Consider the following 26,012-nt stretch of genomic DNA (forward strand, 5'->3'; position numbering starts at 1 on the left):
AATTGAGAAAGCAATCATATTTTAAGAATATTCAGGGCATTATGAAATGTTGGCAGATCGAGTCCCAAAAACTGAGGACATGATTCAAAATCCAGAAGACCTAGATCATACAATTGACTATTTAGAATAAATCTTAGTGGGTTTTTTTTTTGAGGACGATTAGCCCTGAGCTAACATCTGCTGCCAGTCCTCCTCTTTTTGCTGAGGAAGACTGGCCCTGAGCTAACATTGTGCCCATCTTCCTCTACTTTATATGTGGGACACCCACCACAGCATGGCGTGCCAAGCGGTGCCACGTCTGCACCCGGGATCTGAACTGCCAAACCCTGGGCCACCGAAGTGGAATGTGCGCACTTAACCACTGCGCCACTGGGCCAGCCCTGTTACTGTCTTCTTACTCTTCAATACTACAAGGTCACTTCACTTTTTTTACGGTATTTTACATCCTAAACCTGGAACTTTTCCAATGAAGTCTTATTTGTGTAGCCCACCTGCTACTAAGCTTTTGGATCACTTTACTATTTATATGATAGCATTGTTTCTCATTGTCCCATATGTTAGTTATATTTTAGCCAGCAGCTTGAGGAGATAAACCACATTTGTATACATGCAGTTTTGAACATAGGTAGGAACAAACTTTTTTTTTGAGGAAGATTAGCCGTGAGCTAACGTCTGCCGCCAGTCCTCCTTTTTTGCTGAGGAAGACCGGCCCTGAGTTAAGATCTGTGCCCATCTTCCTCTACTTTATATGTGGGACGCCTGCCACATCATGGCTTGTCAAGTGGTGCATAGGTCCACACCCAGGATCTGAACCAGCGAACCCCAGGCCGCTGCAGCAGAGCGTGCCACCAGGCTGGCCCCAGGAACAAACTGTTTGTTGGTTGATGAATAAAACTTTGGATCTCAAAAACATATAATATTATATCATAAATGTGGATAATACATTCTGCAATGACGAAAACTGTTATTGAGGCAAAAGGTCTCAGTTCATTTACTTTATTATTTTAATTGCTATAAAGGATAATGTATTTAAGAGAACTTTGAACTCTTCTGAATAAATATTGCTGTTTTAGTAATATTTTGAAGGTTATCAACTTTGAGAACAAGCAAAGCCCCACTTCATGTTCCTGTCCCAGTGTGTCTCAGATAGGCTTAAATCGGACCCTCGGACTTATCCTGAAAGCTTCCTACTTTTGAACCTCCCATTCTCTCAACCACAGAGTGCTGTTACTTCTCCTTTCTTAATCTCAAATTCACCTACTCTCTCCACCCCCCTCAGTACAAATCTAGTCTGGGCCATCATCATCTATTTTCTTGGTTACTTCAACAGCCTCCTAATTGGTCCCACTGTCTTGCCCTCATCCAGTCCACACCATACCCAGAGCAGTATTTTTGCTACACAACTCTGGCTTTTCATGTTTTTTCCCAGTGTCCTCTGAAGATAAAATCTAAGCGTCTTGGGGAAGGCCTACAAGGCTGCACAAAATCATCCTTGCTCACCTTTCTAAACTATGCTTTTGTCACTCAAGCCATACTACTGTATTTACAGTTACCTGAATGCAAGAGCTGTCATCTTTAACCCTTGACACAAACTGCATCTTCTGCCTTAGACACACTTAAAACTGCTTCTTTATTCCCACTTTAACTGGCTCCCAGTGGTTGTGCAAGATGGAGCTTGGATATCTCCTCTTGTAAGAGCTTTCCTTAAACCACTAGACCAGGGGTTAGTAAACTACATGGCCTGTTTTTATATAGGTCATGAGCGAACAGTGTTTTTTACATATGTAAAAGATTGTAAAAAAAAAAAAAAAAAACCATGCACCAGAGACCATTTGTGGCTTACAGAGCACTAGTCTGATAAGCTTTCTAAGAGATGCTGTCTTATTCAGTTAGGTCACTTCAGGTACTATTGTGCCTGGCGCTAAACTAATTTAGCAAATATTTAACTGACCAAATTTCCTATTTTTAACTTCTGTCTTAGAAAATAAGACACTCGGGCAAAGCTCTTTATGAGAATTCAGATGATAGTGAGTATCTCATTTGCTTTTAAAAGGACAGCACAGCAAAGCAGACACCAGCCGGATCGGGCTTCAATGTATGTGAACACAAGGCACAGGCCTCCAGGTGTACATAAATAGCTCTCCATTTTATAGCTGCTTTTTGCTGCTTCTACCTCTTAATCCTTCTGTGTAGGAAGGAATGACGGAATGTTTGAATTCTTTCTTCTTCAAGTAAGAACTTGCTTAATAGGACCTATGGTCTTTTTTGGTTTTTGTTTTTAGAGAGCCGATCATCTGAATTTCTAGGACTTCTTGCAGTAAGTATTTTTCTGTATTTCCTTTCTACCCACCTACCCACTTAACTAGTTATTGCCTCCTAGATCCTGGTGCATTTTCTATGGTTAAATGATGCTTTTAATTTCTGTATCAACACAGATTCTCTTTGCTGGTTTCTCCAAAATAGTATTTTCTTCCTCTAGTTTCTCATTACAGTCTCTTTTGGCTTTTGTTTCTTCCTCATGGAATAAATGTGGGTGCTCAATGCGTCCCCTACGTACAAAATGCTGGATCCGGGATTCTAATCCTTGGCATTTAGGACGATCCATTAGGGGCTTATACGTGCGCATTTTCACTCCTTCTACAAAGGCACTGGTCTGCTTTATGACAGAAGGCGTAACATTTCTCCATTCTATCACTCCATCCATCTTTGGTCCTGTAATATATATAATCCAGCATTACATGGATACTTCACCACAACAGAATCACCTCCAAACTTTATATAAAGCCACCTCCCCCGTAACTCTGTATAACTTTGGTTCTGGTAAGTGATTTTATCCTTGGATTTCCCTGGCGTACCTGTCCCACAGGGTACTGCAGCAGAGTCCAGTCCTTGCAGCATACTATACACTATGTGAGTTTTAACAGCCTGATTAGCCCAGAGTTGTTGTAGGTGGGTAACATTGAACTCCTGAACCTCCCGGTCATAGATCCACTTGATGTTTTCAAATTTACAATCATATAGGACTAGAGGAAATTCTACAGCCATACTAGAGAGAAAGAGAAGAAATAGGGTATGAGAATAGATAGCAGCCATCCAACAGTTCTTAAAAAATGGGGTTAGTTGGGTTTAAAGGAGGGGAAAAACTTTGTCAATATTAAGTATTTAATAGGTAAGAAAATATAACACCATCCCTAACTTTGAATAACTTGATAATTAAAAAAAGAAAAAGGCAATAAACCATGGATCAACTGGTTAGGCTTGCTCTAGATGAGGATAAATTTCAATGGTAACAAGTCACCTAGAAGTGAGTCAACTTGCTCCACCATACTGCTATAAAATTAAAAACAGCTGGTGGCATTTTTCCAAACTTGTCCAAACAAAATTATACAAATTTTGTACAGTATGGAGTAAAAACTAGATTTCCCTGCCTAGGAATGAATTATTGGTCTGTCTGACCTCAGCCTGCTCTTAAAAGAAAAGCCTGACTATTCTTCCTGCCTTTCCTACCATTTCAGAAACTGAAAATTAGGAAAAATAAAAAAGTACAGTAGTATGACTACTCCATAATACAAAGCAAGCAAGATTTAATATGAACAGTTGAATGCTCAGCTTTTAACTTCACCAGAACCTAATGATATACCTCTTAACACAAATTCAGAAAACAGAGAGAGAGAGAAATGAACGTCCTTTTATTTAAGGGCCTGGTCCAAACAGCCATTTGTTACTAAAGGGATGGAACAATGACAGAAGAAAATTAAAAGATACCACTCCCTCCTATGTGTTCATAACATTCTACAAGTTAGATTAAAAGTTTCATGAAGACAGAATCTGTGATTTACTATTTAGACAATTGTGAGGAGAGGAAGATATGTTAGAATACATTTTAAAATATTCTAAGTGCAATAGCTGTTTGTGTTCGGGGTTTTTTTTTTTTTTTAACTTACCTGTATTGAGGTTTCTGGGGATTTTTCTGTATGTTCAGCAGCTCATCAATAACCTCCGGCTTCTCCATTCCTTGGCCAATCAGAAAAAGGATGGCCATCATACAACGGACTTGATGATACAGGAAGGCCTGGCCAATCACTTCAAACTGACACAGCTGGAAAGGTTCTTGCCCTCTCTTCTCAGCCAGGCTCTGGCCCACTAGCTGTACTTGAGCAGACAGAATAGTCCTCTGAAAATTAATCACTCCGTTGGCTACATCCATTTTACATAAGTTCCTAAAATCATGTGTGCCAACATACTTCTGAGCTGCAGAGTTCATGGTTATAATGTCTAAATCAGCACGAGGGAAAAAATAGCGGTAAGTCCGCTCAAGACAGCTGAACCTAGCACTGAAGCTGGGTTCTACAGGGGCCCAGGCCAGTACACGGATGTCTGGAGGGAGCACCCGATTGAGAATGTGGGTATAACGGATCTCTTTAGCAGCATCATTGACTTCATCTTTTAAATTAAAATCCTCTGAATCCCTGCCATTTGGAAAGTGAGAACGAAGGTCAAGAGAAATCACCTGTGGAATTAGAGAAAGATACTGTGTTTCAGAGATACAACCAACCTGAATCCTCAGTTTGTACACCTAGAACACATTGGTATTGCTTGCTCTGAGTAACAGTAGAGTGGCCCTTACCTGTCCAAAGGCGCTAACTCCTTTGTCTGTTCGCCCACACCGGTGATAGTTGGATGTCTGTCTACTTTCTACTAGTCGAGTCTTGGTTAGAGCCTCAAAGAGTTTCTCTTCAATTGTATTGTTTGTGTTTTCTTGACTGGCAAAGCCCTGGTAGCCCCAGCCCAGATAGGCTATCCTTAGGGCTACGTGTCTTCGACCATGAGCACTGAAATCAAATGCACGCTTAGCTTTCCCAGTTCCTGAATAATTTTCTCTAATATTTGAGTCCTTGTTGTTGGTCTGTTCTTTAAGTCTTTGTACCTCCTGCTCCAGTTCTTGTACTCTTTTTAGGAGTTTCTCAGTCTGGATTCTGTCTATGTCATTTTCAGCCATGATAAGACAACTCCAGGAATAAATCAATCATATAGGTCCACCCTACCTGAAAAGAAGGGAACAGGATGCAACAGTTTCAGCGCTGATTCCTTTGGTGGTGTCAGTATCATGTCATCAGGTTCAAATAGTATCTGAGATTTAATTTAATGCCTAAAGGATACAGATTTTTGCTTCTGCCCAGGGATACAAGCATTAGCTTAATTATTATGGGTTGACCATCCACAGATATTATTCTTTTCCATCCTGTCTGGCCAATTCACAGGGGAAAAGGAAAATAGTAGCAAAAATTATTCAGCTTGCATTGTTGTGATTTAAGTAGTCAGAATTTAGGGGAAATCTCTGTAGATTTCATTTCTCTATTCTTCATTAGCCGAGATGATTGAGGACTGATGTTACGGGTATTTTTTTCCCTAAACATTTCCTTTTGACTTCTCATTATATTTGTCCAGTCTTTCTAATCATAAGATCTGTTTATATGGAATATAAATGTCTACTCTGAGTTTCTACTGCTTTCCAATATTTCAGGTAAAATTAGTGACTTGTATGTTCTATCATCTAATACTCAGTTCTATCTTAAAGGTGGTACAATAAGAGCTAGCTTGACTGCAGAAACCTGTCAATGATTGTACTTCATATTGGAAGTAGAACCTGGAGTAGAGATTTTCCCACTTGAAGCAGTTTTGATGGCAGAAAGAAGGTAATTAAGCATCAGGATCCTTTTTTTAAGTCAAATTTAATACATGTTCTGATAAAAGATTTCTCTACCTCTAGCAGCTAGAAGAGTCAGTCTTGATAATGTAATTTAGATGTCAGTGTTGAAATTCTTGGCATATTTCAATAGTCTGAAGATAGCTGTACTATATTCTTAAAATTGGGACAGTACTAGACAATCTATGACTGATGGTTACTTTAGTTATAGAAGATCATCTCCACATGTGTTACTAAGGCTATGTTAAGTCTAGGTAGCTCATTTAATTTTTTGCCCTTTGAATTTCTATATCTATGATAGCTTAAAAATTTAAGTGTAAGAAATGAAACTATAAAAGTACTAGAAGAAAATATGGAATAAACTTTCTTAAAATCTGGGAGTGGGAAAGGCATTTCTAAGTAAGACACTTCAGAAACCCAGAAACTACAGAAAACCAAAAAATATGACTACCTAAAAGTAAAAGTTTCTACTAGCAAAAAATAAAGTCAGAAGGTAAACAACAAACTGGGAAGAAAAAATTAATGACAGCAAAGGGCTAACCTCCTTAATACATAAGTATTTCATGAATATATAAATCCATTTTAATATAAAGATCAATTTAAAAAAATCCAACATCCTGAGAGGAAAAGGAGAATAGAACAAGCATTTCATACAAAAAAGGAGAAAAAACCTATAATGTATGAAAAGATGCTGAATTTTACTCAATTTAAATAAATTTATGAGAGAACTGTTTTTTACCAAACTGACTGCAAAGACTAGAAAATTTGATACTACACCACTTTGGAGAAACAAGCTCTGTCATACACTGCTGTTACAACTGTTTTAGGGGGCATTCGGCAACAGCTATCAAAATTGAGCACAACGACCTTTTGACCCACTTATTCCATTTCTAGAAATTTAATATACACATATGCTTGCACAAGTATGTAAAAATTTATAAGATATTGTAACATTTATTTTTAACAACAAAAGATCGTAAGCCTTAATTAAATCAGTCAGGGACTGGCTAAATAAACCATGGTACACCCTTACATTGGAATTCTCTGCAACTTTAAACAAAACGAAGTAAGTCTACATGTGCTGATACAGCTGGCTCACCAAGAATGTCTTAAAGGCACAGAAGAGTTGTATAATATATGCTCCTTTATGGTATAAAAAACATGCATATGAAAATGGAAAATTACTGGAGAAATTATAAGAAACTGCTTTTGAGAGCGAAACTTGGTAGAAGGAGGGGAAATCCTTGCTTAAAATTACCATGTGCTGCATGTATTCGTTTTTCAGTTTAAAAAGAAAAATAGTAGGGACACAGGAAATAGTGGGCAGTAGATACCTATCCTGGATCCAGTGAGGAAACTAGCCCTGGGTATTTAGCTGGTCGATTTGGATATTGAAAGTTATTTCAGTGACAGGGTACTGGGATGAACAGATTTAGCTTGGCAACTGAAGATGCATTAAGATTACTTAAGCATAAGGAGTGTATGCATGCACATTACTGCTTTTTGTGATGATTTTTGGCATTAAATCACCCTTGTGGTTAAAAACAAGGACTCTTAAGCCAGACGCCCTGAGTTAGAATTCCAGCTCTACCACTTCTAGCTGTATAATCTTGGGCTAGTTATTTAACCTTTCTCTGCCTCACGTTACTCACCTGTGAAAAGGAGCTAATAAGAGTACCTATCCTACGGCTGTGAAGATTACATGAATTAATATCTGTAAAGCACTTAGAACACTGCTGGATACATAAAGTGTCCCTCTAAGTACAAGTTACATAATGTACGTTAAGCATTATACCCCATATCATGTAGTCTCAAGTTTTTCTTGTGCCAGAAGCCACCTGTCCTGTCCTAGGAGCTACTAAAGGTGGCAAGAACTACCAGGCAGTAGAAAGTAAGAGTGAGTAAGAAGAGTGGAAATGAAAGCAGGTAACAGATTCTCTAGAGCTGAGTTAATGCCCCTCCAAACTGTTCCCATACTACCCTGTACTAATCTGTATTTTATTACACAGTCATGTGTCACTTAACTATGGGGATACATTCTTAGAAATGAATCATTAGGCAATTTAGTCATTGTGCAAACGTCATAGAGTATACCTACACGAACCTAGATGATATAGCCTACTACATACCTACGCTGTGTGGTACTAATCTTAGGGGACCACCATCGTATATGCAGTCTGTCATCGACTGAAACATCGTTATGCAGAACATGACTGTATATCTATTGTACTTAAGATTGCTTTAGCCATTCTTTTTCCATTTGACTGCTATAAAATAATAGACAAGAAGGGAATGAACAGTTTATGAGCCGGGAATTTATTATCAGAAAACTGATCAGTGTTTTCTCTTGCAGAAGGTCCTACAGTGTAGGGGAAGCAATGGAGGAACTCATGGGACCTGATGGACAAAAATGGGCCAATATGGATCCAGAAGAACGAATGTTAGTAGCTGCTACAGCTTTTACCCATATCTGTGCAGGGCAGGGTGAGGGAGATGTCAGAAGAGAAGCCCAGTCTGTCCAATATGATCCCTACAGTAAAGCGTCAATAACCCCAGGAAAGCGATCTGCTCTTCCTGTGCACGTGCAGTACCCACATGTAGAAAATAATGTCACTTCAGAAACAGTCTCAGAGGCCTCCCAAAGACTCCGGAAGCCAGTGATGAAGAGAAAAGTGCTGCGCAGAAAGCCAGGTGGGGAAGTATTAGTGACAGATGAGTCGATCGTCAGTGAATCGGAGTCTGGTACAGAAAGTGATGTGGATCTCTGGGACTTAAGACAAAGGCTGATGAATCTGCAGTTTCAGGAAGACAGGGAATCCCCAGTTGATACTTCACAAAAATTTAATCTACCACATGAATACCAAGGGATTTCTCAGGATCAGCTCATTTGTTATCTAGGAAGAGAAGGAATAGGCCCTCCAGCGTATGAACAAGACCTGATTGTTGCCAGCCGACCCAAGTCCTTTATTCTCCCAAAGCTGGACCAGTTAAGCCGAAACCGGGGCAAGGTAGACCGGGTAGCCCGGTATTTTGAGTACAAACGAGACTGGGACTCAATGCGGTTTCCTGGTGAAGATCATAGGAAGGAATTACGCTGGGGTGTCCGGGAGCAGATGCTCTGTCGAGCAGAACCCCAGTCGAAGCCTCAGCACATATATGTTCCCAACAATTACCTAGTACCAACTGAGAAGAAAAGATCTGCCCTTCGTTGGGGTATTCGTTGTGACCTTGCAAATGGTGTCATGCCCAGGAAGCTTCCCTTCCCTCTTTCTCCTTCTTAAGTCTTTTTTTTTTTACCTCTCTCTTCACAGGATTGTTTGGGGTAACCTGGTTCTTTATAGCTCTCCTTTTATTTAAACAGAAACAACTAATTTGAAAGCCCATGGGACATTATAGAGTAAGGACTTCAGTCATCCTTCGTCTTTTCTAGGTATTATCAGATACCTTTTGGTATCAGATACCATTTAACTTCCTAATTACCACTCTCAAATCCAGCAATTGCAGCAGTCATGCCAAAGAAAGAAAAACAGACCTGGTCTTTCTGTTTTGTCACATTAGTAAGCAAAGTCAGTTAGCGCTATTTCTGTTCTATAACCTTTTAGCCTTTGGCCAATGTGAGTTGTTGTTTTTACTAGTGTTTTTAAAGTTGCTCGGCATTAAGCTTATCCATTAAAGAATTTTGGAAATTTGTGAACTTGACCTTACTTTTACTTCCCAAAGGAAGATGATCTCAAACTGGGTTATGATTCGGCTACATCATACTCTCAGCACCTAAATAATGAGAGCCAAAGGGAAGAAACAAAAACTTGCCCTTTACCCACACAATCCTAAAGGAAGGAAGAAAGGTAACAGGACTTATCCGCCATTACTAAAGGAATATAGAAAATCGAGATAACTGAGTTAAGTTCTTTGTAATAGATGCTCAATAACAGCACTATATGACATACAGGATTCTAACCCAAGTTTTGTTTCAGAATTACTTCAATAATATATTACTCTCCAGTTGTTACTTCTAGAATACTGTGCTTTTTAAAAAATTTGTCACTGAGATTTCCTTAGAAATTACGCCTGTCAATTGAAGGCTATTCCCCCTGCAACAGAACTTCACACTACTGCTATCTGGAACCAGGTGCAGACATAAATACCAAAATGAATTTGGGTACAGACCAAAACACTAATTCTGCTCACCTTAAATTGGATCATCTATTTGTTCTTGATGCTTCTAATCCAATGAGGAACATATAAAATCTGGGGGTTGTCAGTTTTGGCATTTGAAGCCAGAAGAATGACAGCAGAAAAAATTTGCTTGCTCAAGGAAAAACAGCTGTGTACCATAAAAATGAATGACCTTGACCATTCCTATCTGCCAAAATGCATTTTGTCCATAATATTTAAGCTACATCATTCATACATTCACCCAGTTCCATTGCTAGGCATTTATAAGGGAAAGAAATAATGAGTGACTCATACACATAGGATATATTCACTGCAAATAAGTAAAAACAAACTACCCAATAGTAAAGGGATTAAATGGACATTACAATATTAGTCACTGGGAATATGGGAAGCTAATGGAAAATGCAAATTAGGTGAAAGAGGTTGCAAATGATACAGTATGATCTCAGTCATACACCCATATACAGACAAGGCACAAGAAAAGATCAAAGCCTAACTGCGTAGTGGGATTAAAGGTAGTGTTTATTTATACCTCTATTTTAAAAAGTTAAAAGCCACATGGCATTTTTTACATGCAAATTACAGCAAAACAGTCCAATGATTTACCTTCTTTACATGTATCTCAAGGCCCAATGTTAGCAAATAAAAGTTTCCAAGGTTATCTAGTTCAACCCTTATTTAACCAAAGAACTAGTCCAAACAGGTTAAGCGGGTAACACAAATTAGTGGCAAAAAGAGGAGCTGAGCTGAAGACTCCTCATTCAGTGCTTTCTCCAGCACACCGTACCATCCGCAAGGTGAAATACAGTGGTTCTCAAGCAGACGTGTAACACCCGAAGGGGGCTGCCAAATACCAGAAAGAGGGAATTGCTGCGTGCCCTAAGCATCGACTGTAAATACTAAAACAGCCACCGCTAGAGTTTCAATACATTTTTTAAAGTTAAAAACGGGTTTTAGTCCCGAAAATACTAGTAACCAGTTGAGTAGTACAAAGAGCCTTCCCCATGATCAACTTTATTGTAACCAAAGAAGGAAGGAGGGGTAATATCCAGAGAATCAGGAAGCACGCACCATGATCACTAATGAAAAACGATTGCGGGGCAAGTAATGGCCCAATTTGAAAAATGTCGCCACGCCTCTCTCCCACCCGACGTACGACTGGGATCCCGGCCTCTAGCAGTATTCCGTTTTATGAGCAAACAGAATTCTGAGGCAGCAAAGACTTAACTCCACAGTCCAAGGGTTCCCTAAGAATCGAATTAAAGATCTTAGCGCTGCGAGTTTCTGCCAGGAGCTCCAAGAAGCACCACAGACAGAAAAACAAGGTCTTAAGTGAGGTCCCACACTTCACACACCGGTGCTTTCCTGAAAAGATCAAAGTATGAGAAAACGGTATGAGAGGAGAAAGAGAAACCTCCAACTGCTTATCCATTTTACCGTTCCTCTTTGTAAAACCTAGAAAATAACTCACCCCAAAAGACCCACACTTACCTTCCGGTCGTGGGCCACGCAGCTTTTCACGAGACAGGAAACTGTTGCTTTGCGTCTTCTACGCGCGCACGCGAGGCCTCATGGGAAATGTAGTCCACCTTTGTGGGAAATGTAGTTCTGAGAGCCGGGGGTGCAGGCGCTGAAATCTGCCTGTTTTCTAGTCTGTCCACCATTTCTCTACCTCCGACAAGGCAGAATCAGGGGCCTGTCGTAGTACAAGAATAAAAGATAGGATAAATTCTAGTACACTAAAATAATGGAAAAGTAATTTTTCAAGTGTCGCTGTCCTCATATGAAAACTAAAGAAGCTGGCACGATTTTATACCTACTTAAATTAGTAGAAAGTTACCATTGAGAGATAAAACATTTACTATTAGAATCCACATGTAAAGGCTGAAAAGGAATATGACATCCTCAAAACAAACAACTGAGGTGCCTAAGAGTGACCGAACAGAGCTGAGGAGTCTTGCTTCAGCACCACGGAGAGATCATGAGTAGGTTTTTACGGGTTTTTCCAGAGGTGCTGATCCAAATTTCAAGATTCCCGTCAGGAAACTGGAAAAAAATCTGGTTCTTCTGTCCGAATTTAGCCATCAGTAGTACCAGGGATCTATCCTGGATTGTGAAGGTGCAAGTAGGAGGTGGAAGTTGTAAGGAAAACAGTTTTCTCACGATTGTTTTAGCAAGGGAGACATATTAGAAATAAAATTAAAATAAGCCGGTACGTGGAAACATCACGGTATCAAGGAACAGAGATAGTAGTTAAAATTGATCAACTTTACTTTCTCTCCGCATCTTTCGCATTCAAATTCATTTGCCAGGTGGCACACCCATTTTGACCCTCCACTTTCCTATGCAATTCGCTAGCCTTTCTGAGGTCTTGTAATGTAGAAGCGGGAATTTTGGGGGAAACGCGAGGGCGAGAGCTTGAAGCGGGTTGGGGTGGGAGGGGGGAGTCCAGCCTCACCTCCAGGAGAATTGTCTGGGTAGTGGGCGGTGGGGTAAATAAGGGAGGTAGGACTCTCAAATCGGTAAGAAGACTGCTGCCAATTAAGAGTCCCAAGCTGTTGTTGGCTTAGCAGAGCTCAGCAGCAGGCGACTGTTCACCAGGATCGCGCCCCCTCCCCGGTTTCTAACACCTGGCCCGGGCTCTGGGCTGGCCAAACAAAAATCTGGCTGATCTGTGCAGTTCTACCCCTCCTCCTGCGGGCCCCTCCCTCCACTCCCCACCCCTCCCCCTTCCCAGGCTCCGGCGCTTGCGCGCCGCGCAGCGGGTGGTCACGGGCGCATAACCCTGCCCCCTGAGAAAGCCCATTGGTCGCCGAGTGGGGCCAGGCACTGCCTCGCGCCTGTGCTGGACGCACGTGCTGGGGGCGGGAGCAGCGATCGCAGCTATGGCGTCGTTACTTTGGGCAGGCGATGCCGGGGCGGCGGAGAGCGAGCGGCTGAACAGCCACGTAACCGCCACCGAGCCGGGGAGGGCAAAGGGGCGGGGGCTCGAACAGCACTCCCAGAGGGAAGTCTGCTGGGGAGGGGTAGGGGAGCCTCGCTAGCCTTTGGAGTGGGGTGTCAGATGGTGGAGGGGAGATGTGGCAAGGATTTGGAAGAGGGTCACGGGAAAGGAGACCACAAGAGAGAAAAAGACCTTTGCTTTGAAAGGGCAAAGTGAAGACACTTAGAAGTGCCGGGAGGGAAAGCAGCTGGTAGTCCCAACTAGACTCTGAGCTTTCTGGTCTCCCAATTTGACCATTTAGCCTCGGCTGGCTTTTACCTTATCGATCAAAGCGCTTTCCTATCCGCCATCCCTTGCTTGTGCTGTGACCCCCAAGGACTGCCACATTTAGACTAGAGGCCTTTAAAGAGGAACTTCACGTCCAGGGGCAGCAGAAAGTCTCCACCAATTTTAGGATAATTCATTCAGGAGGCCTATTCCTGTAAGGAATCCATTGTTACCTAACACTGTAGTATTCGGGTGATCTTCCCTGCCTCCCTTCCAGCGCCTGTTAGGGGGGAGCACTGGGCTGCTTGATGGCTTGCTTCCTAATATTGGTTGAAATTTGTGTCTTTCAATAGTTTTCAAACCTCATCCACCCCCGGAAGAACCTTCGGGGTATTAAGAGTACTACAATCCCAAACGTAGGTGAGTGTTGTTAGGGTAAAGCAGATTGGCCTTAATTAATTAAAAAGCGTTGCTTTCCTCATGTCCCTGGCAACTGAGATACCTTTGGCTCCCATAATTTAACATTCAGGGCCTTCGGTTACCTTCCCAATCTTTTTACCCACTCCTCCCCTGGATGACCCTTCCTGTCAGTGCACACAGTCATCAAGAGAAATTGGGATAATACACTTTACATTTCTGTTCAGAATATATTGTTACGTGTATTATTTCTCTTCTATCCTTTTAGATGGTTCTATTAATAACACCGAAGATGATGATGAAGAAGATGTAGGTAGGAGATAAATTCATTTGCATGTATCTACTAGCATTCTGTTTCAGTTAATCGTGACTTGGACACTATGAGTGAATAATCTCAATTGCAAAAGAACTGTCTTTGCTTCTATTTTCTTTATAAATAGTGAGTATCAGAAGAAATACTAAATTAGGAGTGGGGTGTGTTTATTTAGAGGAAGTTGAAATGGAATATGCAGGAATGAGTTAAGAATTTTCAGCTGACAAAGAAAAATTAGGTCTAGTGGCAATGGGTGTAGGCTTGCTTGAGTTTACTGTAATAGCAGAGCATAAAAAACTGGATCCTCATGAAAGGAATTCTCAGTGCTACATCATTCTTTCTAGAGCCTTCTTTTAGAAGAAAGGTGAGAGTCGGAGCAGTTGCTTGGTATAGAAACACTAAATGGGAGGGAGCAACTTACTAGATGTCATTGAAGAGGCTTGATTTTTTTCCCCTGCAATATCCCCTTTTTTTTACTCTTGCTCTTTCTAGTGGATTTGGCATCTAATTCACTTTTAAACAAGTTAATCCGACAATCCTTAGTAGAATCCAGTCACCGAGTCGAAGTTTTACAAAAGGATCCCAGCTCTCCACTCTACTCAGTGAAAACGTTTGAAGAGCTGCGGCTGTGAGTATTTTTACTCTTTTAGTATGGGAAAATGCTGGAAAGCATAGCACAGAACCAACTACACTGCCAATAATAAAACCATCAGAATTGCCTTTGTGTTCTAATATTCAATCTTAAAATGGGCTGTATACATTTTGCATGCAGTTAAAATATAGCTCAAAGAGGAACACTAGGATACCTGAATTCTGCAATGAATTGAGAACATTTTTCATGGTAAAATATTTTAACCTTACTGTGCTGAGGGGGATAGCTAAGCGTGACACAGCCATATTGCTACTCTCCATTCTAGAATACAGAGGCAGGGACATTGTTGACCCACATATCCTCTCCCATCTCCTTTAGTTACAAGCTTTTTCCTTCTTAATTATATTTTGTTTCAAATGGTATTAAAATGAATAACTTTCCAAAATGGGTTTTCATATCCTAGGAATTTATGAGTTGGTATTAAGGAAATGTATTTTAACAAAGAGATTTCCTGATACAGACTTATGTAAGGGGAGAAAATCCAAACTTCTAAGGCTCAGACCTTTTCTAAATGGCAGGAGAAGCCTACATATAATTCTGAGTTGGCTACCAGCTATCTACAATTAAGCACATCCAAAATGTGCATGTCACTGAAGGTGGAAGTGTTCCAGCCTACTTCTCTTTCCTCTTTCTAACATCTATCATGAGACCCCAGGAAAGATGCATTTAAAAATACTGGCTCAGGAGAATGAGGTAATGTTATGTCTTCTGCTCCTAGAGAGAGTTGATAGAAGAATCACCTAAATAAAATTTTGTCGTCTCTGACATTAGTGGTAAAACATCAAAGTTTGTCATTCATTTAAAAGAATTAAACAGTAAATCTCAATTGGTTTTCTGCTTGTGTGGAAAATAAAACTCTCCTAGCAAATTGATATATTTCTATCAGATGAGTTTTGCCTTTTTTGCTTGGTTCAACAGAAAGTTCAATATTAGGCTCTTATTATTATCCTTAGCCTAGGCTTATAGCATAGGTTATTATTTCAGTAGTCCAGCTGTATAGGCATGATTGTATATGTTTTGGAGTTGAGCTATAAATTATATATTTCTAAATACTGCTTTTGAAGCTGAGTTGCAAAGTGGCTTAATTTAGAAATGCACCTTTCAAGTGTGTGTTTCTGAGGCTGCTAACCAGTCTGTAATCTTTAAGTGTAAGATTTTTTTTTCTTGGCAGAAAGGAAGAGTTACTAAAAGGGATCTATGCGATGGGATTTAATAGGCCATCCAAAATCCAAGAGATGGCTCTCCCTATGATGCTGGCACATCCGTGAGTTTCCAGGGTAGTGGTATTCCAACTTGGTTATTTTTAGTCTCTTATATTCAGTTTGTGCACAGGCTCTTGTATTCAGTTTATGCCCAGTGGTCTCCTCTTTCCTACAGACCCCAGAACCTCATAGCGCAGAGCCAGTCTGGAACAGGAAAAACAGCTGCTTTTGTCTTGGCAATGCTAAGCAGAGTTAATGCCTTGGAATTGTTCCCACAGGTAAGGAAAGGCTGAGAGAGAGATTGGAATGCTTGCAATGCCAGTGATATTTTAGTAATAGGCGATATTGCTGCAATGATATGATAATATTTAGAATAGACCTTCTTTCATAAGGTCGTAGACTATTAGGCCACAGTATGGGACAGTGATTGAGAGCACAGGCTTTATAGTTTGACCAGGTCCAGTCCCAGCCTCTCTGCTTACTAGCTGAATGTCTTAGGCAAGTTAGTAAATCTTTCTGAGTCTGTTTCCTTGTCTGTAAAGATAACATCTATAAAAGCATGGATCGTAGTTGTTCTGTTCACCCTTGAGTCCTAACTCCAAGCACAGTGCCTGGCTTCTAGAAACCACTGATTAAATATTGAACTAATGAAATAATGAATACTTGCCTCATAGGATTGTCATGCAGACTAAAGGAAATAATGTACTCTTTAGCTCTGTGCTTGGCATAAAGTGAGCATTCAATATTGGTAGCTATAGAACTGGAAGATCATTTAGCAGAGGAGGAAACAGGCTTGGAGAGGGCAGTGTCTCACATACAGTTACAGATGTCAGAGGGTGACTGAGCGGGGAGTGGAACTGAGCTTGCCATTCTCCTAGCCCAGCTTCCCCTGAGGGAAGGTATCTGGTTATCTTTCCCTCTTTCTCCAAACTGTACTCATCAATTCATTTGACAAGCTGAATACCTGAGTCTTGAGTGTGCCACTGCTGTGGGGAAGACGACTGTTCCCTCGGGAAGCTTACCATCTGATCAGCAAGATAAGCTGTGGCTGTGCATGACTAATGCCAGGTGTATGAAGTCTTGTGCTTTTTTTTTTAGACAAGTTCAGTGAAATTTATATTTGTGGTTTGCTACTATGAATAAAAATTCTTCAGGAAAAACTATGCTTGAGCACATGTTGAGAAATGTGTGTGGAAACGGTTTTTAGCACTTTAGCTGTGTTTCCATCTCCTCTCTATCACAGATCCTTAACTGAAGCACATAAATACATTAAATATCACCAGCTTCTTCCATCAACATCTTCATTCAGCAGCCACCATCAGCCACAGGGGGGATGGAAGTAATAGATGAAAGAGTTTGAGGGAACATTCTGCCACAGATGTATAAGATGGATTAGATCACGCAGGGAGTGTTCTGGAAATAGGGAGAATTTTAATAGCAGGCAAGAGGTCATGGGGATCATACTCAAGCTGTAATTTGTCTTGCATTCCCTCTCTTTTTGATTCCCAGCCTCCCTACATCCCATTCTTCCCCCACCAAACCAGTGTTTCTTCATAACCCTTTAGAGAGGAATATTTGAATGGTAGCTATTTCTCCAACCCTCTGCCCTTCTACCCTCCCCTCCAAACTCAACTTCACCTCAGATCTATTGCTGAATTGATCTGCTCAGATCTACTGCTAAATTGCATTCAATTTGAAATACTTTATTCAAAATTTCCAGTTTTACTTTTGTGCCTCTCCCAGTACAAATTTTAATTCTATTTCACATCTGCATGATGGCTCATGTGAACCTTTCTCCTTCCCCTTTCTCTCTCTAACTCACAGTGCCTCTGCCTGGCTCCTACTTATGAATTGGCTCTGCAAACTGGCCGTGTGGTTGAACGGATGGGAAAATTCTGTGTGGATGTTCAAGTGATGTACGCCGTTCGAGGGAATCAAAGTATGTATCAGTAAGCCAGTTCTGGCGGATTTTTTAAGTCCTGACTCCTCCACTAACAAGCATGTTATATAAGTTCTCTGCTTTCTCATCTCTAAAATGGGGGATGTAATGGCAGCTGTATCATAGAGTTGTTAGAATTACATGAGATGATATAGATAAAGCACTGTGCACAACGCTGGGCACATAATAAGGACCCAGTAAATGTCAGCTGCATCATTTCCACGTCCTGCAAGATGATGCTTTTGTATGTTATTTCCTTTGAGGCTCAGTTGTTTGGTGCAGAATGGCTTTTATTGTTTAACTTTTTCATTAAAGTATTATATGCATATAGCGAAAAAAATCTCTAAAACACACAAGATTAGAAGGTAAAAGTGAAAGTTGTTCTTTCTTGTCCTCTAAACACCTCTTTCCAAAGATAACTACAGTTTTGTTAACAGACCTTTGTTTTTTGCTTTTTTTGAGCTCATACACATGAATCACATATAAATTATTTGTTTTCCTAGCATGTTTACAAAAATGGGAGCATTTTTTCCATACTCTTCCAAAACTTACATGTTTTGGACAGCTTTCCCTGTCAGTAAATAGAGCCCACCTCATTCTGTTGACTGGCTGCATAATGTTCCATAATTTATTTACTATTGATAGACATTTTGATTGTTTTCCGTTTGCAGAGGTTTGTAGGGTTTTCCCAGCTGTGCCGGTATTTCTGTAGGACAGTGGGGTTGCTGCGGGGTGGCTTTTTAAATGACTGTGGGGAAGAATCACATATGCAGGAGTATTATCATTACCATAAGGCTAGAAACTTGGGAATTTATCCTAAAACTCTGGAAAATAAAAAACCCAATGACGCTCAGAGTTTGCTCTTGGAAAATCATTAAGAGTTGTAATAAGCCAGAGACAGAAAGACAAATACTGGATGATTTCACTCACATGTGAAAGACAACAAATACATGGATAAAGAGAGCAAATTGGTGGTTACCAGAGGGGAAGAGGGTTGGGGAGTGGGCAAAAGGGACAAAGCGGCACATATGTATGGTGATGGATAAAAACTAGACTCCTAGGGGTGAGCATGATGAAGTGTCTTCAGGAATTGATAAACAGTAATGTACACCCAAAATTACGCAATGTTATAAACCATTATAATCTCAATAAAATTACTTATAAAAAAAAGAGAGTTGTATGTGGTGTTGCCCTGAATTGTGGGCTGCTAGAGTCGTTTGCATCTGAAGGAGCCCTTCAAACCTTTTCTCCCTAGTTCCCAGAGGCACTGATGTCACCAAACAGATTGTAATCGGCACTCCTGGGACTGTCCTAGATTGGTGTTTCAAGCGAAAGTTAATTGATCTGACTAAGATTCGTGTGTTTGTCCTGGATGAAGCCGATGTGATGATCGACACACAAGGGTTCTCGGATCAAAGCATTCGTATTCAAAGGTAATCCTCAGTCATCCTTTCTTCCTGGATCTTTGTCCAGACAAGGGATTTCATTTGTCTGCAGTTCCTAATTGTCTTTGCTGCTTAATTCCCCACTTTCTTCACCTTTAAACAAACTGGAGCTGTCCTTGTTTTCACCAGCTCAGCAGTCCGTCAGCCTGCAGTAAGTTTTGAACTTCTTCACCTTGTGGTCTTGCCTGACGGCTTTCCTTTTGCACCACAGGCTTACGGGTGGGATCCATATGGTGCGATGCACCAGATTTTGCCAACAATTTTCTGTTTTTCCAGCAAAATTCCAAAGAGAGTTTATTAAAACCTAATAGGGCTACTGTGAGGACACAGTGGTTAAGTGGCATAGAGAAGACAGTGAGTAATCTGCCATCAGGAGCCTGGTGGTCTAGTCCTGACTTTGCCTCTAATTTGTTAAATAAATCCTCTCGTCCTAGGCCTCTCTCTCAGAATCACCTGAGGGGCTTAAAATGACAGATTACCAGGCCTCACCTTGAGACTGACTGCATCAGAATTTCTGGGAGTGGCTTTAGGAATCTATGTCACTTATTTTTAAATAAAGTATTTATAAGCTCAGTGTTAAATTCAAATAGTATTGACAGACTTGTAATGAAAAGCAGTAATGCCCTGCCCCATCCCCTAGAGAATACCTCTGTTCTGCTGTTAACCTTCATCTCTCTAAATAATGTGCTCATGTTGCTATTTCTTGATGTATAGTCAGTCTACCGACTCCCCAGTACAGGAGGTAGGAATTCAGTTCTTTGATTCCACCACCCACTCTCACTTCCTGTCCCCTCTGTCACCTCCCTGTGGTTATATCAGAAAAGTTTAGTTACATTAACAGTCAGTATTGATATCAGTATGACATTATAAATATTGTTAAGCAGTGTATTATTATAATTATGTTTTTCTTATACAACTTGTACCCCTAGAAGTAATAATTGCTTAATTTCTTTTGTTTAATTGTATCACTGTTTAAGGACCTTTGGTTTTTCTTTACCTGTTTCATCATGCATATCATATGTCAGTGATATCTCAAATAGTCAAATACATTTTAAAAGTCCATCCATTTCCTTCCTGCAGATCTCCCAAGCTCCCTGTCTCCAGTGTCAGCCTGGGCTGGTTGCTCTCCAAACCTGTTGTTACAGCTGTCATTATAGTTTTGGAGAAACAGTATATAATTTTTGTTTTACTATAATATTTTTCCCCATTCTCATCCTTAATCTATTTCCAAATTAGAAATGGACATTCTTTTTGTCTCAAACTTTGAAAATACGATTTTATGGCAGACCAGCGTTTTAAATCTTTTCAGTGGCCAGCAACAATGATCATCTTGTAGGCATGTGTGTAAGATGGCTATCTTCTATTTCTATACAGTTAAAAATCTTAAGCGCTTCTGCAAGTTTTGAGGAAACTGAAAAGTGACCTTCGTGATAAACTTTATCTACATTTTAATAACTACATTATCAAAACTTTGTTAATGAAAAGCTCAATATCACGGGTAAGCAAATTGTATGCCTTTACAGAGTATGTACAAACTATGCAGGACATTTAACTAGTAAGATCTTTTCATTTTCTTTGATAAGAAGCTTATAATTTGATGGGGCCGGGCCAGAAGCATAGTGGTTAAGTTTGCATGCTCCGCTTCTGTGGCCTGGGGTTCATGGTTCAGATCCCAGGCACGGACCTACACACCACTCATCAAGCCACACTGTGGCAGCATTTCACATATAAAATAGAGGAAGATTGGCACAGATGTTAGCTCAGGGCGAATCTTCCTCAAAAAAAAAATAAGTTTATAGTTTGAAATTTACATTTGCAGTGTCTGCTGCACATGCAGATAGTTGAGCAAAGCTAGTTTGTATTTGGATACCATATCAACAGTCTTTTGTTTTATAATTTTTGTGCTTTATTACAACTTCATAGACGTCAAGAAGATACTTTGAAATTCCATTTTTCAAATCCAAGTACCTAAGAAATAGGGGGAATATATTTTTGGTTGCTGTGATTTGACATATCACTTGATATGCTATAGAAAGCATGACCCTTGGTAAGATCTGGCAGAATCAGCTCTCCTCTGAAAGAGGTAAGACATCTACTATCAAAATTTCCCCATTTGTTCACCCACAGGACATTTTATTTGTAGCCTCCGAACCAGGAAATGTCAGTTGATTCAGTTTCATAGGGATATCGAGGGAAGGGTCAATAAGGCATGTCCATTTGTTTGGAATGGCCAAACGAATTCATGCCCACTGTTTCCAGCTGAGCACTGGTGTGTTTTGAAGAGGCAAAAAAACATTTCATTTGGAAGTATTGCCTGTCGCGTCCTGAACTTATGCGATTCAGTCTCCCTGTGCTTTTCACATGCCCTTCTCCACCATGCCCAGTCCCAGATTCTTCCCTCATGTGGTGCAGTATGCTCTGTTTTCATTATTTACCTCTTTAACCCAGTTGTATATCTCCTTCCATCCATCATTAAAGTAACACTGTCCTTTCACCTTCTTTTTCTATCCTTTCTGGATCGTACGGGTGGTGTTCTCTGTTTCTTGTCCGTAGTTTCCTTTTCTTGCGTTATGGATGCAATATGCTACTGTTGTCTCTCTAAGGGTGTTAATTATAGTATTTAAGACCTTTTTTCTGTTCTCCACATTGTCTCTGAATGATCTAAGCTTCCTTTTTTGTTTGTTTCTACAGTCTCTGTCTTTTGTGGTGGGCCTTCCTTCTCATCTGGTGATATGTGGCCAGCCTTTCATAATCTAAGATGAGGAACAAAGTAGCTTATTGACAGCTCTGTGCTCATGGTGGAGGCTTATAACTTGGGAAGCTTCACTTGAGGATGATTGTCCTAGGTCTTTGGGACTATGAATGTCTCTCTTCTCCTTCCTGGGGGATAGCCACTTGGCTGCTGGCGTTCTGGAAGCAGGGCAGGGGAAGGGACTGAGAGGAGTCCACCCTTCATATGCATGTTTCCACTTGATCCCCTGTTTTTAGCTCTATGCTTTACCCTCACCTTCTACTGAGGCTGGTATCCCCAAGTCTGGAATTTCTGCGCAGAGTCAACCTTTAGTCTTCTGCTGGTACATGCATAGCTGCCTGAAGCAGCTGCTTCAGCGTCCAACTGCTCCTTACACATATTTTCAGCCAGACTTCCTATTTCAAGTAATTTTGGTGAAAGATCAGGCAAGACTCCCTTCTTGCCATTCCTTACCAATAAGTTGGTATGTTTGTATATAACAGCAAATGAAAGATTCCGAACTCCAGGCAAGATTCACTTGTCAAAAAGGGATTTCTACTTAAGAGAATATTAAGTAATAATTAGATAGAGCATATATGTTGGTTGGTCATCCCTCCATTGTTCAGTTTTCCTTCCTTTTGCTTAAAAAAGATTAAATCACAGTACTGCCCAATCGAAATATAATGCAAGCTACACATGTAATTTTAAATTTTCTAGTAGCCACGTTAAGAAAAGAAACAGGTGAAATTCATGTTATATTTTATTTAACCCAATGTATCAAAAATAGCGTTTCAACAAGTAATCGATATAATTAATACCATATTATTAGTGAAATATTTTACATTCCTTTTTTCATCCTAAGTCTTTGAAATCCAATGTATTCTGCAGAACAGCCCATGTTTCCTTTCCTTGTCTAATTCATAGAAATTTTCTTTTTGGAATGAAATGCCCCGGGCCTTGGGATACCAGTCCTGGTGCCATGCTTTTCCAAGTGAAGGATCACAGATGGCCAAGAGGCTCTCGCCCGCTAATGCAGAATTCTCCTCGTGGCTTCTAGCCTACCACCGCCATTCCCAGTCCTTTTCCCTGCCTTCTCTGGTCTCTGGTGCTTGCAGGTCCTAGACCTCTCGGTGTTCTGGGGGAACCACTGTCTTTGCCACTTAGCTGCCTTTTTCATCAGCATTTCCCTCTATAGCACTCGTATTGTAGCTTCATCCGCTTTCTCGTTTACCACACTTTTCCATCTTCCAAAAACGTATTGAAATATCTCATCCACCAGTTTTTCCTCTCCTGCTCTCCATGCTTTTCTGGATTCGTATCTTTTTATCTCTTTATATTAGTGGGACGTGGGAAGCTGGGAAGGTAACACATGTAGACAGTCTACCATAGTTGATCAGAGTCTAGCAGATGGTTGTTTTGAAAAGCTCCTCAGATGACCCAGGCCCGAGGCTTAAATAGTATTTGGAAGTCACTGGGCTATATGATCTTTCCCACTCCCTTTTAGCGCCAACAGCTCATTCTTCTAAGTGCTCTGTCTTCTTCTCAAAAGCAGTGACTTCTCTCTGATCTCTCATTTTTATTTTGTTTAAAAAAATTAGCTTTTTTACTGATAGAAAAAATATAGCAAGAGAAATACACAAGTTGTAAGCGTAACGCTGAGTGAATCATCACAAAGAGGCTCTGCTCCTGTGACAATGGCCCAGGTCAAGACAGAACTGTACCAGTGCTCCCAAAGTCCCTCTGGCCCCTTCCTACCACCAGCCCCACCTCCTCCCCAGGCTTCACCTCTCTCCTGACTGCTCACTCCATAGATGCACTTTTCCTGTTTTTGAACTTGATGTAAATTAGCCTGTATTCATTATGGGTTCAGTTTACATTTCACATGCAATAGCATTTTCCCCTTTTGCTCCCCTTTTATTTATATCCAGGTTCTTCCTGTTTCAAATAAAGTTAGTTGTGGCCCTTGTTCTTTCCCTCTCAAGAAATACATCACCTGCCATCTAATGACTAGCCTCAGTGTCCATCATCCCCGAGTAACTGTGTGTGAGATGATTGCCATGAATAGCATTTAGACCAACCCTCTTGGCTCCATGATTCTACCTCTCCCAAGGAGAAAATTCACATGAAAAACCTCATACCCTCCAGAATACATACCTAAACTTTGCTCTGGAGCTCCTCATTCAGTTTATGTATTTTTCCAAATTCTTGGTTGCAGGGAGGGGCAGGACACGTGGCTTTTTGCATGAAGATGTAGCTGGTCGTTGCAGGCAGCACCTCATGCTGACCCTGGAGCGAGTGTGTGGAGCAGCTGATGGCAGTGGGTGTGAGGTGCTTTCTGGAAGCTTCCTCCAAGGAGAGCGACAGGGTGGCAGTTGGGTGATGGCCTTCTTCCCTCCTCTCTTCCAGAGCTTTACCCTCTGAGTGCCAGATGCTCCTCTTTTCAGCGACCTTTGAGGAGTCCGTGTGGCAGTTTGCAGAGCGAATCATTCCTGACCCTAATGTTATCAAGTTACGGAAAGAGGAGCTGACCCTGAACAACATCCGACAGTATTATGTGTTGTGCGAGAACAGGAAAGACAAATACCAAGCTCTGTGCAACATCTATGGCGGCATCACCATTGGCCAGGCCATCATCTTCTGCCAGGTAACTGCTGAGGTTTGTCCTCGTCACGCCCGGACTTCCCTGCAGGTGGAGGTGGGGTCAATCATGCTAAGTGCCATAAGGCTAGGCGGGCACCATGTTCAGCACTTGTTGTACATCATGTAGTTTAATCTTCAGAGCAACTCTGAATAGAAGTTATCTGTGTTTTCTGGGTGAAACTTAGAAAGGTTAAGTAATGGAGTAGGACTTCAACATGATGTTAAACAGAAGGCGTCCTTTTTTTTAGAGGGATTGTTTCTGACACTTCCTCATTTAGGTTGATGTTTCTTGTAGGGTTTTTATAGATACCCTTTATCGAATTAAGAATGTTCTCTTCTATTCCTAATTTACTGTGAGTAAAGTAACCGCTCAGTTACTCACTGTTAATATCACCCTATTTTTATTTTCATGTTTTTTTTGCTCTCTGACATTTTTCACGTTCCTGTCTTGATTTTAGTTTCTCACTCCCCTGTGAACACTCTAAGCTCCAAGGGAGCAGGATCGCATGCGTCTTTCTCACTTTCCCATCCCTTTCACTAGAATAGCACCTGCCTGGCATGTGGACAGCACTGAAACACATTTGTAGAAAGCTCAGCTCTGCCGCAGACTAGGCACATAACCTTGGGCAAGTTACTTAACATTTGTAAGCTTTGGGGTCTTCTTTTAATTTTTAAAATGAAATTAGGTAGCTCCTTCATCAAATTGCTGTGAAAGCAAGTGACCATAATGTGTGTAAAGAGTTTAGCAAGATGCCTGGCGTACATGCAACACTGTTAGAGCATCTCATGTTACTGTTATACAGGATCTCATTTTGCCGTCAGACCTCCTGTGAAGTAGGTAGAGCATCTTTATTATCTCTGTTTCCTGCCTGAGAAGCCAAAGCTCTGGCAGGTTGACAGGATGTGACCCGTAGAAGCGCAGGGGGAGGGAGAGTCCCATGCCTCATTCTCGGGTTCCTCTAGGATTGAGGGAGAGGTGAAACAAAACTCTTTGCAGCCCTTCCGGCTGCCCTGCCCTGCGTCCGTGAGCATGGCACACACGGCCAGTCTGCTTAACTTGGGGTGCTGTGCTGGGTTTTGATTTTTATGTAGACTCGTCGAAATGCCAAGTGGTTGACTCTGAAGATGATGCAGGATGGCCACCAAGTGTCTTTGTTAAGCGGAGAGCTGACCGTGGACCAGCGAGCTTCCATCATTCAGAGGTTTCGGGATGGGAAAGAGAAAGTTCTTATAACGACAAATGTCTGTGCTCGAGGGTGTGTGTGTGTGTGTGTGTGTGAATTTAAAGTCAAGTTTGTTGATATAATAATTTATATATGATAAAATTTACCATTTTTAAGTGTACAGTTCAGTGAGTTTTGACAAATATAATCATGTAACCATCATGGTAATCAAAGTAAAGAACATTTCCATCTCCCCCCAAAATTTCCTTCTGTTCCTTTGTAGTCATTCTCTGCCACTACTGATCCAATTTCTGTCTCTATATTTTTGTCTTTTCCAGAACGTCATATAAATTAAATCCTATAGTTGGTAGCCTTTGTGTCTGGCTTATTCCACTTGACATAACGCTTTTGAATTC

General features: G+C 40.9%; 3 protein-coding genes across 22 annotated transcripts in view; 2 read left to right on the top strand and 1 right to left on the bottom strand.

Moving 5' to 3' along the window:
- HYLS1 (HYLS1 centriolar and ciliogenesis associated) overlaps nucleotides 1–9,401 on the top strand; it is a 13,302-nt gene extending 3,901 nt beyond the window's left edge. For 5 of the 9 annotated variants that reach the window (XM_070625182.1, XM_070625186.1, XM_070625183.1 and 2 more), the window contains 3 exons: nucleotides 2,283–2,317; nucleotides 5,579–5,696; nucleotides 8,061–9,401. In XM_070625182.1, the coding sequence (XP_070481283.1) occupies nucleotides 5,683–5,696; nucleotides 8,061–8,988 (942 nt within the window). In that variant the 5' untranslated portion in view covers nucleotides 2,283–2,317; nucleotides 5,579–5,682 and the 3' untranslated portion in view covers nucleotides 8,989–9,401. The remainder of the gene's footprint in view (nucleotides 1–2,282; nucleotides 2,318–5,578; nucleotides 5,697–8,060) is intronic. The other 4 variants (XM_070625188.1, XM_008517117.2, XM_008517119.2 and 1 more) reach the window with 1 other exon arrangement.
- PUS3 (pseudouridine synthase 3) lies at nucleotides 981–12,636 on the bottom strand. Of its 4 annotated transcripts, none has more exons than XM_070625160.1 (6): nucleotides 12,342–12,636; nucleotides 11,375–11,579; nucleotides 4,628–5,045; nucleotides 3,945–4,510; nucleotides 2,856–3,046; nucleotides 981–2,712 (listed from the first exon to the last, which is right to left on the bottom strand). In XM_070625160.1, exons 3-6 carry the CDS (start codon nucleotides 4,997–4,999, stop codon nucleotides 2,402–2,404), a joined length of 1,440 nt encoding a protein of 479 aa, XP_070481261.1. In that variant the 5' UTR covers nucleotides 5,000–5,045; nucleotides 11,375–11,579; nucleotides 12,342–12,636; the 3' UTR covers nucleotides 981–2,401. The 4 variants fall into 4 exon arrangements, with proteins under 4 accessions (XP_070481261.1, XP_008515336.2, XP_070481262.1 ...); XM_008517114.2 differs by lacking the exon at nucleotides 12,342–12,636 and adding an exon at nucleotides 10,955–11,248 and having other exon boundaries at nucleotides 11,375–11,463; XM_070625161.1 differs by lacking the exon at nucleotides 12,342–12,636 and adding an exon at nucleotides 9,896–11,248 and having other exon boundaries at nucleotides 11,375–11,463.
- DDX25 (DEAD-box helicase 25) overlaps nucleotides 11,117–26,012 on the top strand; it is a 23,846-nt gene continuing 8,950 nt past the window's right edge. For 2 of the 9 annotated variants that reach the window (XR_011541406.1, XM_070625156.1), the window contains exons 1-10: nucleotides 12,749–12,909; nucleotides 13,448–13,514; nucleotides 13,780–13,824; nucleotides 14,317–14,452; nucleotides 15,648–15,740; nucleotides 15,854–15,956; nucleotides 17,503–17,617; nucleotides 18,873–19,050; nucleotides 24,200–24,437; nucleotides 25,526–25,686. Coding sequence is in view for 4 of the 9 variants with exons in the window: in XM_070625156.1 (XP_070481257.1) it covers nucleotides 12,769–12,909; nucleotides 13,448–13,514; nucleotides 13,780–13,824; nucleotides 14,317–14,452; nucleotides 15,648–15,740; nucleotides 15,854–15,956; nucleotides 17,503–17,617; nucleotides 18,873–19,050; nucleotides 24,200–24,437; nucleotides 25,526–25,686 (1,277 nt within the window). In the remaining 5 variants the exon portion in view is untranslated. Of the gene's footprint in view, nucleotides 11,276–12,567; nucleotides 13,309–13,447; nucleotides 13,515–13,779; nucleotides 13,825–14,316; nucleotides 14,453–15,647; nucleotides 15,741–15,853; nucleotides 15,957–17,502; nucleotides 17,618–18,872; nucleotides 19,051–24,199; nucleotides 24,438–25,525; nucleotides 25,690–26,012 lie in introns of those variants that run through there. The other 7 variants (XR_011541409.1, XR_011541410.1, XM_070625157.1 and 4 more) reach the window with 7 other exon arrangements.

Source organism: Equus przewalskii, chromosome 6 (assembly GCF_037783145.1).
Source record: "Equus przewalskii isolate Varuska chromosome 6, EquPr2, whole genome shotgun sequence".
NCBI lineage: Eukaryota > Metazoa > Chordata > Mammalia > Perissodactyla > Equidae > Equus > Equus przewalskii.

What these genes read in the sequence shown, in the direction of transcription:
- PUS3 (XM_070625160.1), bottom strand. Translation starts at nt 4,999, where the DNA reads ATGGCTGAAAATGACATAGACAGAATCCAGACTGAGAAACTCCTAAAA. An exon ending in GAGTTAGCGCCTTTGGACAG is followed by an intron (nt 4,511 to 4,627) that starts GTAAGGGCCACT and finishes CTAATTCCACAG; the next exon opens with GTGATTTCTCTTGACCTTCG. An exon ending in TGCAGTACCCTGTGGGACAG is followed by an intron (nt 2,713 to 2,855) that starts GTACGCCAGGGA and finishes TATATATTACAG; the next exon opens with GACCAAAGATGGATGGAGTG.